Source organism: Rhagoletis zephyria, unplaced genomic scaffold (genome assembly GCF_001687245.7).
Source record: "Rhagoletis zephyria isolate East Lansing unplaced genomic scaffold, Rhagoletis_zephyria_1.1 Rzeph_scaffold_00372, whole genome shotgun sequence".
NCBI lineage: Eukaryota > Metazoa > Arthropoda > Insecta > Diptera > Tephritidae > Rhagoletis > Rhagoletis zephyria.
The window spans coordinates 215258-227870 of NW_016157456.1; the positions used below are offsets into that span (position 1 = coordinate 215258).

General features: G+C 34.9%; 1 protein-coding gene across 4 annotated transcripts; it reads left to right on the forward strand.

Annotated features, from left to right (window-relative positions):
- The first annotated feature begins 236 nt into the window (after positions 1 to 236).
- Positions 237 to 12384, forward strand: LOC108359318 (MIT domain-containing protein 1-like). 4 transcript variants are annotated; one of them, XM_017611138.1, is made up of 6 exons: positions 237 to 748; positions 10767 to 10929; positions 11065 to 11264; positions 11359 to 11558; positions 11615 to 11788; positions 11851 to 12384. In XM_017611138.1, the coding sequence occupies exons 2-5, from the start codon at positions 10800 to 10802 to the stop codon at positions 11766 to 11768; spliced, it is 684 nt and encodes a 227-aa protein (XP_017466627.1). In that variant the 5' UTR covers positions 237 to 748; positions 10767 to 10799; the 3' UTR covers positions 11769 to 11788; positions 11851 to 12384. The 4 variants fall into 4 exon arrangements, with proteins under 4 accessions (XP_017466627.1, XP_017466628.1, XP_017466624.1 ...); XM_017611135.1 differs by having other exon boundaries at positions 239 to 748; positions 11065 to 11303; XM_017611137.1 differs by having other exon boundaries at positions 239 to 361; positions 11065 to 11303.
- The last annotated feature ends 229 nt before the right edge of the window (positions 12385 to 12613 follow it).

The following is a 12613-nucleotide window of genomic DNA, read 5'->3' on the forward strand; positions in this document are numbered from 1 at the left end:
TGAATCAACAAATTTCATTCTCCTTATCAATATCAACCCTGATCAGATTTTACCCCCGAGGAGTACTCAAAAAGGTTTATTACTATATATACTGTGATTACTGTATATACTGTGGTTTTAATTACGCATCTTGACTTAACGTAAGCCAAATGCTTGGGTGCAACATAACATTTTTACATCTGGCAAAGACAATCAAGTAAGCAGTAATCATCGCACATCTGGCAACATTACAACTCATATCAAACAGCTGGTCGCCTTTGTTTACTGTTTACGTCACGTTGACAATTTCTCAGGATTGTCCCAAAATTTTATAGTTAAAACATATTTAAGCATTCGGCTTTATTTTCCAAAAATTTTCAGTGTATGTATTTGATATAATTATATTTTTATTTATAAATTGCAAGTGTATCGTGTGAGTGTGTCGCAGAAATATTTACATAAATTGCAAGCCTTAGCGAAAGCTTGTTAAAGTGGTTGTTGAAAATAGTGCAAACGTCTTGGGCAAGGATATATTAATAGTTGGTTTCCAGATGCTTCACGATTTGCAGGTTTTTACAGGAAGCCGTTCCAGGTGACCACCTTCCATAGTTTATTAATGAAGAAAACACCTTTTCATGCAAATCTTGAATATCGTGAAGCATCTGGAACGCAACTAATGCGTGCAGTTCAATCTGATCAGGCGGGCCGAATTTCGGAAGTCCAAATCTTTACCAAGATGGCATACAAATTCTCATGGATCTTGTATCAGGTAAGAATATATTGTGGCGAATACTGCGGCAACACAAAGCGAACAACGAGAAATAGGCAGAATGTTCGAAGAATGACGTAGAATGTTCCACAAAGAGAAACGTCAAGTTGGATGAACACTGCGAACAGCGAGAGAAAGAGAATGAGCGATAAACTTCAGAATGTTCTAGAGTTGCCATAAGTGCCAGCGCAGGTATATAAGGGCGCCGCCACCACGAGGTGAGAGAGTTACAAGTCAGCAAGCTACAAGTAAAGTGAGCGGAGAATCGAGTTGCGAATAAGCAAGCTATAAGTTTAATTGTGTTAACAAGTAGTAAAGCGTTGTTATTGCTTTAACAAGTATTGTAAAGTGTTTTTACTGTATTAGCAAGAATTGTAAATTGTTTTTTGTACAATAAAGTTAATTGTATTACAATTCGGTCATCGTTAGCATTTATTTAACAATCCAGCGATACGAGCCCGAGTATATTTGGGTAATCCCTCAAGGTTTCGAGGATAATCGTAACAATATGTGTGGATATGCGTATATTGTTTCCAAGTAATCTTCACATATATCATTGCCCAAGTGCTTTTTCCTTAAAAAGTAATTACACTGTGCAGCACTCGGCTGGGTATTGGACCAAACCAACTTTCCGCCTTTTGCTCTTATTTATATGGTAAATAACTTTTTATGTGAAAACTTATATTACAGGTGCTATAACGGGTCAAAGGTCAGTTCTTCGAAAAATTAAAAACTTAATATTTCAAGAAAATTTTGAACTGATTTTTAAAATATTTATATCATTGTAAAGGTGATTTAACCCCCACAACAAACACAGTTAAACGAAAAAATACCTTTTGTATTTAAAAAAAATATACTAATTAGTATTACAATTGAACACCGTATTTAAAGAAAACAAATAACACAGGCCAACAAGGTTTTCTCACCAAGAATCGGACTATAGTTTTTCGAAGGTTTTTGACGTGCTGAATTCAAATCTGACCCCAGAATAGCCCAATCACGTCAGGTTTTGGAGATATTCTATCCTAAAAGTACAAAAATCATGGTTTTTCGGCACATTTCAGCTCCTGTAAATACTTTGATATTCTGAAAATGAGGAGTATTGGAAAAAACTCAGTAAGTTCAACAGTCGATTTGTAAAATAAATGAAATATTGCAATACGAATATTAAACTAAAGAGGATTTGGAAGCTTACTTTTGAAAATATTCTTGAAGCGGGTTTGAAAACTTTAATTCAGTTAAATTTATAATATAAACTAAGTGTTGCCATATGGGTATCAAACGAGAGTATTTGAGAATAATAAAATTGCAACAGGCCGATATCTGTACATAATGGATGTTAAAGAAAAATTAATAGGGGGTTTATTAGCTCAACAGAAGCCAAATATAAAATTTTGGTACTTTGCCGACCGACCTACCAAATGAAAAAGAAATGTATTCGTATATGAATTCGCCTTGGTAGATAATTGTTACAGAAACGAGCTACATGGTGCGTACAATACCTAGGTTCAGGCGCTAAACGGTTAATTAGTTTATCAAGCAATATTGATGGGCCTTCAACAAGTACTTATATTTAAGCAACCTGGAAATAATTTTAGATTGCTCCAGTGAAAGCGCAGGCTCGGATGTAGAATCTGGAGACATTAAAAAATTTGAAATTAAAGCTCAATTGAAGGCCTATCTTAAAGAAAAACGAGCTCGTCTCGGTGAAAATCCTCTCGATTGACGGAAAACTAAACTACAATACGACAAGTTGACAGATATGGTCCGCAAATATTTGAGCGCTCCACCCGCCAGCGTTCCAAGAACGACCCAGATTTATATTTGGCCAAGGACTGTCACTCCAGCAACACTCCCCAAAAACTCTTTGAGGAACTTGTATGCTGCTACCACAACAGCAATTGTTCAGTGCAGCCGGCCTTATATACGATACCCTAAAAAATCGCCTCATGGGAGAAAAGGTAGCAAATTACTTTTTTTGAAATATAATATACCCCTTTTGAACTTAGACTACTAAACCTACTATACTATACCCCTTTTGAACTTAGACTACTAGATTAAAACACTATATAGGTTAAGCACTCGTTCAGTGTTCTAATAATTTACAAAATTTTTAAGTAATAAAAACGATGATTTAAGTTGATTATAGCTTTTTTTCCTATCATTCGCATTCGCGAATGTGAAAAATATGACGTTCGAAACCATGATTCAATAATTAAACATTGAAAACGACGAGCAACGGGCTACAACTTCCAATTTGTTATCTTCATTATCTAAACACTTTGTCGATGACGACATGATTTTTTTGAACGCGGCAACGAAATCATGAATTTGTATGAGTTTGGCATAAAAGAAGAGGAAGAACCTTGTCTATCGCCGGAAAAATAGAAATAGATCTAATCTGGCCACAACCACAGCAGTGGTGTAGCCCGGTCGTCGCAAAAATGATTATATACATATATCTTATATAAGAGTATGTGTTAAAATAATTTTACAGGTGTGGCCGTAGCTCGTCGTTTTCACTGTGTTCGGACCATTAGTGACATTCGAGTTTTGACACTCGCTAAACTCCCTTAAGGTCGGTTCACATAGAACTTATGCTTTGGCTTTGGCGTTGGCGTTGGGTTGACAGAACGGACGTTAAAAATATGCTGGCTACAACGAACGCTTGTCAGCGAATGCTTGGGCCACTAAATTAACATACTAACGACAGATAAAATAATATTTCATAAAATAATTCCATTAAAAACGATATTTCTTGTCCGCACTTGATTGAAAAGAAGAAATATTTCACATAATTTTATTTTTTTGCAACATGTCGAATTTTGGCTATGTGGCCGGCTGCATTTGAATTCATGTATTCATAGTCAGCTGTTGAAGCGACGCCAACGCATCGCCAAAGTTCTATGTGGACGGGCCTTTACAAAAGGTTGCACACACGCACGCACCCACACACCAAGGGAGCCGATTTTGTAAAGAGGAAGCGATCAAACTTTTCTGAGCAAACCTTTTATTATTGAATCATGGTTCGAAACATCCCTAATATGTACATGTATGCATATGTAGGAAAGAATATTTTCGACAAAGAACATTAAGGGTATTCATAAAACCTTATAAATGCATTGTAAACCGTATAACCTTATAATTGTGTAAACCTTATAAATGAACTGTCAAAATTTGTATGGAGACTCGTTTACACATTTCTGATAAATTTCTCCAGCGATTTCACTTAATAAACTTGATAAACTGAAGCCAATGCAACTCTGTCGCAACTCTAGCTATGTTTTCTTCGGCAATAATCGGGATCCGCATACAAATTTTGCACGCAAATTCAACAACAACGATATGATCCTGATAGAGATCTGGTTCAATTATTATCCGTTCTGTTTGTTTTGTTTCACTGATAATTTGGCCGCAAAGTTTGGTAGCCGTGACAAATGAATTCAAACACAAACAGATATTCTGCCTTTGTTTCTTCTAACTTTCTTCAAATAAATAGCCTTTATGTTATATGTATATTTATTTAAACAGATATTATCTCGTAAATATAATTCTTTCACATTTAGTGAGTTAGTTTTTAAAATTTCTTTATCCTCGTACTAGTAGTATAAAGTTAGTGATACTGAGCTCTATAACCAAAGAAAACACGACTATTGTCGCATGTGTAAACGAAAAGATAGTGTGGGTCGTTCATGTAACAGAGTGCGTAAACTTATAAGATTATCTGCTTGATAAAGTTATCGGTTTAGATGAATATCACTATTAATCTATAGATTTACGTTCTTTGGTTTCGATGGTTCGTGTGATGCATGAACCAAAAATACAAGATCACGTAAGAACGCGACGTTGTATTTGTAACTGGTTTTGAGAAAAATGTTTGCGAAAGCGCGTTCGTCAGCAGAGCGTTTGTTTACATCACAATCACCACCATTTTACACTTTTATTCAAGTAAAGAAGAGTTAANTCGCCAAAGTTCTATGTGGACGGGCCTTTACAAAAGGTTGCACACACGCACGCACCCACACACCAAGGGAGCCGATTTTGTAAAGAGGAAGCGATCAAACTTTTCTGAGCAAACCTTTTATTATTGAATCATGGTTCGAAACATCCCTAATATGTACATGTATGCATATGTAGGAAAGAATATTTTCGACAAAGAACATTAAGGGTATTCATAAAACCTTATAAATGCATTGTAAACCGTATAACCTTATAATTGTGTAAACCTTATAAATGAACTGTCAAAATTTGTATGGAGACTCGTTTACACATTTCTGATAAATTTCTCCAGCGATTTCACTTAATAAACTTGATAAACTGAAGCCAATGCAACTCTGTCGCAACTCTAGCTATGTTTTCTTCGGCAATAATCGGGATCCGCATACAAATTTTGCACGCAAATTCAACAACAACGATATGATCCTGATAGAGATCTGGTTCAATTATTATCCGTTCTGTTTGTTTTGTTTCACTGATAATTTGGCCGCAAAGTTTGGTAGCCGTGACAAATGAATTCAAACACAAACAGATATTCTGCCTTTGTTTCTTCTAACTTTCTTCAAATAAATAGCCTTTATGTTATATGTATATTTATTTAAACAGATATTATCTCGTAAATATAATTCTTTCACATTTAGTGAGTTAGTTTTTAAAATTTCTTTATCCTCGTACTAGTAGTATAAAGTTAGTGATACTGAGCTCTATAACCAAAGAAAACACGACTATTGTCGCATGTGTAAACGAAAAGATAGTGTGGGTCGTTCATGTAACAGAGTGCGTAAACTTATAAGATTATCTGCTTGATAAAGTTATCGGTTTAGATGAATATCACTATTAATCTATAGATTTACGTTCTTTGGTTTCGATGGTTCGTGTGATGCATGAACCAAAAATACAAGATCACGTAAGAACGCGACGTTGTATTTGTAACTGGTTTTGAGAAAAATGTTTGCGAAAGCGCGTTCGTCAGCAGAGCGTTTGTTTACATCACAATCACCACCATTTTACACTTTTATTCAAGTAAAGAAGAGTTAATTCAACATGACAACACATTTTAAAGTATTTTGTTGCATCATTTTACCTAAATTGTGCGTTTAAAGTGGCTGACAATAATTTTGGCTAATGTTGGTTTTCGTTGTTTTCTTTGCGTTGTTTACTTTTCGCTCGTTTTCCAGTGAAACAAGATGGCGTAGAACCCGCTAAAAAAATCGACTTTTTTCACTTGTTCTTACGTGAACTTGTGCCTTTCGTTCATGCGTGTGATGTACAAGTGTTTGTATCAAAAGCAACGAGTGCATCGTTACTGCACGGGTGCTGAATGGATTAGTATTAGTAACGAATACATACGAGTATCCGAATTTTCGATACTTTTACAGCTCTAAATAACAGGAATGCTACAACTGTAGAAGTAGCGTTCCTCACGCTATAAAAATGGGTAATAGAGAGCGTATACGTTCCACTTTTTGATCGTAAACGTCTTCTTCTTCCTGTCCGAAACAGACCGAACCTTTTGCGGGAAGAAATGTGCAGAAAGTTAAATTGCCATATGAGTTGTTGTGGAAATGGAAAATACCACAGAAGTGCTTAGTGCGTGTAGTCCGTACGCGCGGAAAAAGCAAAAGTTTTATTATTATTTGGGCCTGAGGAAACATCCATATCTGCAATATTAACAAGTACTTAGATTGTGGTAACTAAAGTAAGATATGAAATGTTAAATTTCAATATTATTAATACGTCTGGAAAAAACCGCATCAATGGTAGCCGCTCTTTTGGTTGTTGGATCATTTCTACCATTAACCATTTCCAGTGAGAATTTTTCTTGCAAACATATTGGTAGTTCCTCAGATTTGGCCAGCGAAAAGTTGACGTTGAAATCGCCTCCGAGAATTACAGGTCGATCATAACAGTACTTATCTTTATCTTCATCTTCATCCACATCTTCATCTTCATCTTCATCTTCATCTTCATCTTCATCTTCATCTTCATCTTCATCTTCATCTTCATCTTCATCTTCATCTTCATCTTCATCCTCATCCTCATCATCTTCATCTTCATCTTTATTCAAAACCATTTCATTTACTACCCATATTGGGATACTTTATTTATTTTAATAAATAATTGGAATTTGATTTTTGTATATATGGCAACCCTTTAAAAACTAAAATCATATCATGTTGGACACCCGAAGGATGAGGCCTTTCATGCGACAACTCATTTTTGAAAATCGCTCGAACGATACAGATTTTATGACTTGGTGTTAAATATTTAACGCACCCATCTCCGAACTCGTGTAAGAAGTTTCACTTCAAAAAGTGAAAGTTTTAAAAAAATGTAAGCATGATGAGCGAGTATACAGATGTATGCAACTATGATTAGCCGAGCAGATGTGCGGAAAGCCTAAGGGCCGGTTACTCAATGTCTGGTTAACACTAATCTCCGGTTAAACATAGGTATCGACGTTATCGACTCCCTGTTATATGCAAGGAGTCGAAGTCGTCGATAACGATGTTTAACCGCAGATTAGTGTTAACCAGACATTGAGTAACCGGCCCTAAGGATCCTGGTACAGTAATTACAGGTATTGTCTTCCGAGAGAGTTTTGCTTCACATCGAAATTTGTGCTCCCTTATTTTCATTTTGACGCAATTCAATGTTGATTCTTCTACTTTTATTTGACTTTGCCTTTTGTTTTCGCTCAATTTAATTTTTATAATTTTTCAAAAGAAAAAAATCTTTGAAATGAAGTGAGAGACACAAATTTTTGAATTTATTTACAAACAAATTTAATAAGTTCTCTGCAAGAAGATTTGTTAAAAAAAAAAAATATGGGTACATATATGGTATATGGAAGACAGTACCTGTAACTATTGCACCTTGCCCAAAAATTTTTTTGCTCGCCCGAAAGTGTCCAATTTGTTTTCGTTGGTTGGTTGTCTGGCTGTCGAGAGCCACTTTGAGATAGTAATTTTTGCTCCTTACTAGCCCGAAGTCGCGCAGACTATTTTTCCGGTCGAGTTTGTAGGTTTGTAAAGTAACTTCTCCAGTAAAAGATTGTAGCGAGAGCGTAAAAACAAAATGGAGCGTAAAATAGAAAAAGTTATTGAACACAAAACTAGTAACAGGCTAACCTAATATTCGCGGCTTGCGTTTTGGTACGCACGCCGTAGAATTTTTTTCTTGCTTCACCCTAAATTGTCTTGCGTGCGTTTGTATTTGATTTCATTGAGCGAAATGTCAAATCAAAATGTCATGCAGAACAAAAATTGGAAATTGAGTTAGCTTCATTCGCACGCCGTTCAATTTCAGCTGGTCCCATACAAGAAGCCTGTAAGAACTTGCAAGTGAATAGTTGTTGCACCGTTTTGTCATTCTGCTGTAAACATTTTACTATTTATAAATCAGTTTTAAACTCTGCATTACACACAAGCACTTAAACAGGCCAGAACATCATTAATATTNATTCAATGTTGATTCTTCTACTTTTATTTGACTTTGCCTTTTGTTTTCGCTCAATTTAATTTTTATAATTTTTCAAAAGAAAAAAATCTTTGAAATGAAGTGAGAGACACAAATTTTTGAATTTATTTACAAACAAATTTAATAAGTTCTCTGCAAGAAGATTTGTTAAAAAAAAAAATATGGGTACATATATGGTATATGGAAGACAGTACCTGTAACTATTGCACCTTGCCCAAAAATTTTTTTGCTCGCCCGAAAGTGTCCAATTTGTTTTCGTTGGTTGGTTGTCTGGCTGTCGAGAGCCACTTTGAGATAGTAATTTTTGCTCCTTACTAGCCCGAAGTCGCGCAGACTATTTTTCCGGTCGAGTTTGTAGGTTTGTAAAGTAACTTCTCCAGTAAAAGATTGTAGCGAGAGCGTAAAAACAAAATGGAGCGTAAAATAGAAAAAGTTATTGAACACAAAACTAGTAACAGGCTAACCTAATATTCGCGGCTTGCGTTTTGGTACGCACGCCGTAGAATTTTTTTCTTGCTTCACCCTAAATTGTCTTGCGTGCGTTTGTATTTGATTTCATTGAGCGAAATGTCAAATCAAAATGTCATGCAGAACAAAAATTGGAAATTGAGTTAGCTTCATTCGCACGCCGTTCAATTTCAGCTGGTCCCATACAAGAAGCCTGTAAGAACTTGCAAGTGAATAGTTGTTGCACCGTTTTGTCATTCTGCTGTAAACATTTTACTATTTATAAATCAGTTTTAAACTCTGCATTACACACAAGCACTTAAACAGGCCAGAACATCATTAATATTTTGATTTCCACTTATTTTACTTTTGTTTACGTTTAACCAATTCAACAAATGGCAACTTTTGACATTCATTCTTCTTCTTCCGCTAGTAAAAATTTCACTTGCAAGAATTTGCAGCTCTCCCGTGTTATTACGCTTTCGATTCAGGGCTCTCCTGCAAATTTTTTGGGTTATTATACACTTTTCCAGTATAAATTTGTAAGTTCTAGTACAAATTAGTACTGACTAACCAAAAATACATTAAGAGTATTCATCAAACCTTATAAATGCATTGCAAACCGTATAAACTTATAATTGTGTAAACCTTATAAATGAACTGTCAAAATTTATACGGAAACTCGTTTACACATTTCTGATAAATTTCTCCAGCGATTTCACTGAATAAACTTGACAAACTGAAGTCAATACAACACTGTCGCAACTCTAGCTATGTATGTTTTCTTAGGTAATAATCGAGATCCGCATAAAAATTTTGCACGCAAATTCAACAAGAACGATATGATCCTGATAGAGATCTGGTTCAATTATTATCCGTTCTGTTTGTTTTGTTTCACTGATAATTTGGCCGCAAAGTTTGGTAGCCGTGATAAATGAATTCAAACACAAACAGATATTCTGCCTTTGTTTCTTCTAACTTTCTTCAAATAAATAGCCTTTATGTTATATGTATATTTATTTAAACAGATATTATCTCGTAAATATAATTCTTTCACATTTAGTGAGTTAGTTTTTAAAATTTCTTTATCCTCGTACTAGTAGTATAAAGTTAGTGATACTGAGCTCTATAACCAAAGAAAACACGACTATTGTCGCATGTGTAAACGAAAAGAGAGTGTGGGTCGTTCATGTAACAGAGTGCGTAAACTTATAAGATTATCTGCTTGATAAAGTTATCGCTTTAGATGAATACCACTATTAAGATTCATTAGAATCCACATTTACACATTTGCCAGAATTTACCAGCAACAAATCTTCGGAGTAAAACTGGTAACTTCTGACAGAGAGAGGACCTTATTTACTCTCTTTTTTGTCCTCTCAGTAGTCAGAGAACCGAGTACGGGATCGATTTGCAGTAAAATCTGACTAATTCTGACAAGTCCGGACTCGTACAGGATCGCAACTTAACCTTATGAAACCTGTCAAACTGACAGAAGAAAGGGAAGAATTTTAAAAATTTAAATTTTAACCAATACATACATATGTGCATATTTAGCTGTTTTTCTTTGATTGATAAGTGAAAAAACATCAAGTGAACTATTAATTTAACGTTAATGTGTTCGCTGCTGATAAAATCTTAAATTTGTAATGTTTTTGCTATTTAGCGTTTAGTTTCGGGCACGAAAACATGTTTTTATGTTCCCGTGGTTTTGGGCAGTTTATGCACTTTTGTGAGAGCATTTCGTACTTACGCTCATTTGCCCGAAAATGTAAAAAACAAATATTTTATTTATTTGCAACAGCTGACGAGCAACGTACGCTAAAAGTTGAGAGTTGGCCATCTCTCTGCTTTGTGTGTACATAGGCGTTGCCGAATTTTGGAATGTGGACGGCTGAATTTGAATTCATGTATTCATAGCTGTTGAAGCGAAGCCCAACCCAACGCATTAATTTTCTGCGTATCTATTAAAACGTATTGGGTACTCGATACTCAAATAAGTTATCGATAAAATTATCTCACTACGCTGATGCGCCAAGCTAGTCACATTCCTTTGGGTTTTGTTTACATTTGAATTTTTATTATTTCTTTGTAGAAGTATAAGCTAACTTTTCACAAAGCATAAAATATGGCGGTGGATAAAATGAGTGCCAAGGATATTTTAATGAGAGCAGTAGAGTGTGACCAGGTGGGCCGTATTTTAGAAGCGCAAGATCTCTACGAAGAAGGCCAACGGCTAGTAATGCAACTTGTGGCGCGTAAGCAAGCTGATTTTCTTAAATTAAAAGATATATTTAAATTAGTATGCTGTTCCAGTCAAATTCTACTATATTTAAAACAATAGTACTTTGTATTTCAATGATACAATTTTTATCTTGATTTATTTTGGCAAGACCAACGCGACGAATCTAAGAAAAAAATTTTGTGCGAAAGGATCAAGGAATACAACGACCGCATGCGACAAATAAAGGAGCGTGTACAGAAGCATGTTATTGGTGGAGAGCTTGTATCAAGTATACCGATAGATGAAGATTCTGTTGGCAATAGCTATCGGAATCTTTTTGGGAAGTACCTAGACGCAGAAGTAAAGGAGGTGCTGCTTGAAGAACCATACCTTTACGAGAAATATCAAGTATTTAGAAACGCCAAAATATATTCTGCTATAGATTTCATAACCATTCATTTAGTTTCAGAATTTCGTATCGTTTCTGGAGTTGTTAGCGAAGAACTGTCCGTATCTGAAATACGTCCGACTGGTGACCAAAACTCATAGCAAGGCTCCAGAAAACCAAATAAACGTGATAAGGCAGATTACACAAGATCTAGCCAAGCGAAATGTGACATTATGCACAAAATTTGTGGAAACATTACATGACCGTAAAATTGTGTAAGTTTAAAGAACAGTATTTGAATGGTTATTTAATGATCAAGTACTTCTAACAGGGTTAGCAGTGGTTTTATTATAAAAGTTGGGCGCGGTTTGCATATTTTTAAACCATTGAATCCCTTCTACAGCCTAGGATTATGTGATTATGACTTTCGCAGGTGTCTACAAACTGATGTTGATATTTGGCGTACAAAGAACTTTATTTGTTAAATAAATTGGATTTCTACTTATAGCTAATATAATATACATTTCGTAAAAACATAAATGCATCGTACATATCGTTCTTTTAATGTAGAAATCGGAGCCTTTCTATATTAAAAGAACTTTGTCTAAATGTCGAAAGACTGGTCTCTTAAAATCCTAATGGAATTTAAAAGCAACGGACCGAATTTTAAGGAAAATCGCATTTGAAGAACTTAAGTTTTATAAAATTTTTAATTACTCTGTAAAGAAACTGAATATATATGGTATTTCTATTATAATAATGTATGTACTTTTATGTTGGGTAAAAATTTCATAGCTATATTGATTAATAGTGTCTCCCTATAACAAAATATGTCTTCATTTTTACAATGGCAGTAGTTATATTAGCGCTGGAAAACATCGATGTTTCGATGTTTTTTTGAGGAGCAACATCGATGTATCGATGCATCGACCTTTTCAAATGGCGAATTTTTATTTATTTATTTATTTATTATAGTCATTTGACCTATATACATTCACGTATATACATTTGAATTATGTATTGCAATATATAATAAAAGTAAAGTTAAAATTAATGCTTAAAATAAGTTAACCTGTTACACTTTTCCTTCTAAGCTATATAATAGTTTATGTATGTATATTTAACTAAGATAGCATATTCTCGATGCTGTTGGAATGGACGTGATTCACAGCAGCACCGTAAGTATATCTCGTACGATATGCGGTCTAAGAGTGTAATATCCAGAGCCGCCACAACTGGTAGTTCCAAGCCGCCTTTTATAAACTTCTCTACCGGCAGGCGATCTGAATGGACGAGATCTGTCTGCATTCATTAACGCAGATATGCAAAC

Coding starts and splice junctions, on each gene's coding strand:
- LOC108359318 (XM_017611135.1), top strand. CDS start 10,800: ATGGCGGTGGATAAAATGAGTGCCAAGGATATTTTAATGAGAGCAGTA. Junction 11,304..11,358: donor ACCTTTACGAGAAATATCAA/GTATTTAGAAAC, acceptor CCATTCATTTAG/TTTCAGAATTTCGTATCGTT. Junction 11,559..11,614: donor TTACATGACCGTAAAATTGT/GTAAGTTTAAAG, acceptor TACTTCTAACAG/GGTTAGCAGTGGTTTTATTA.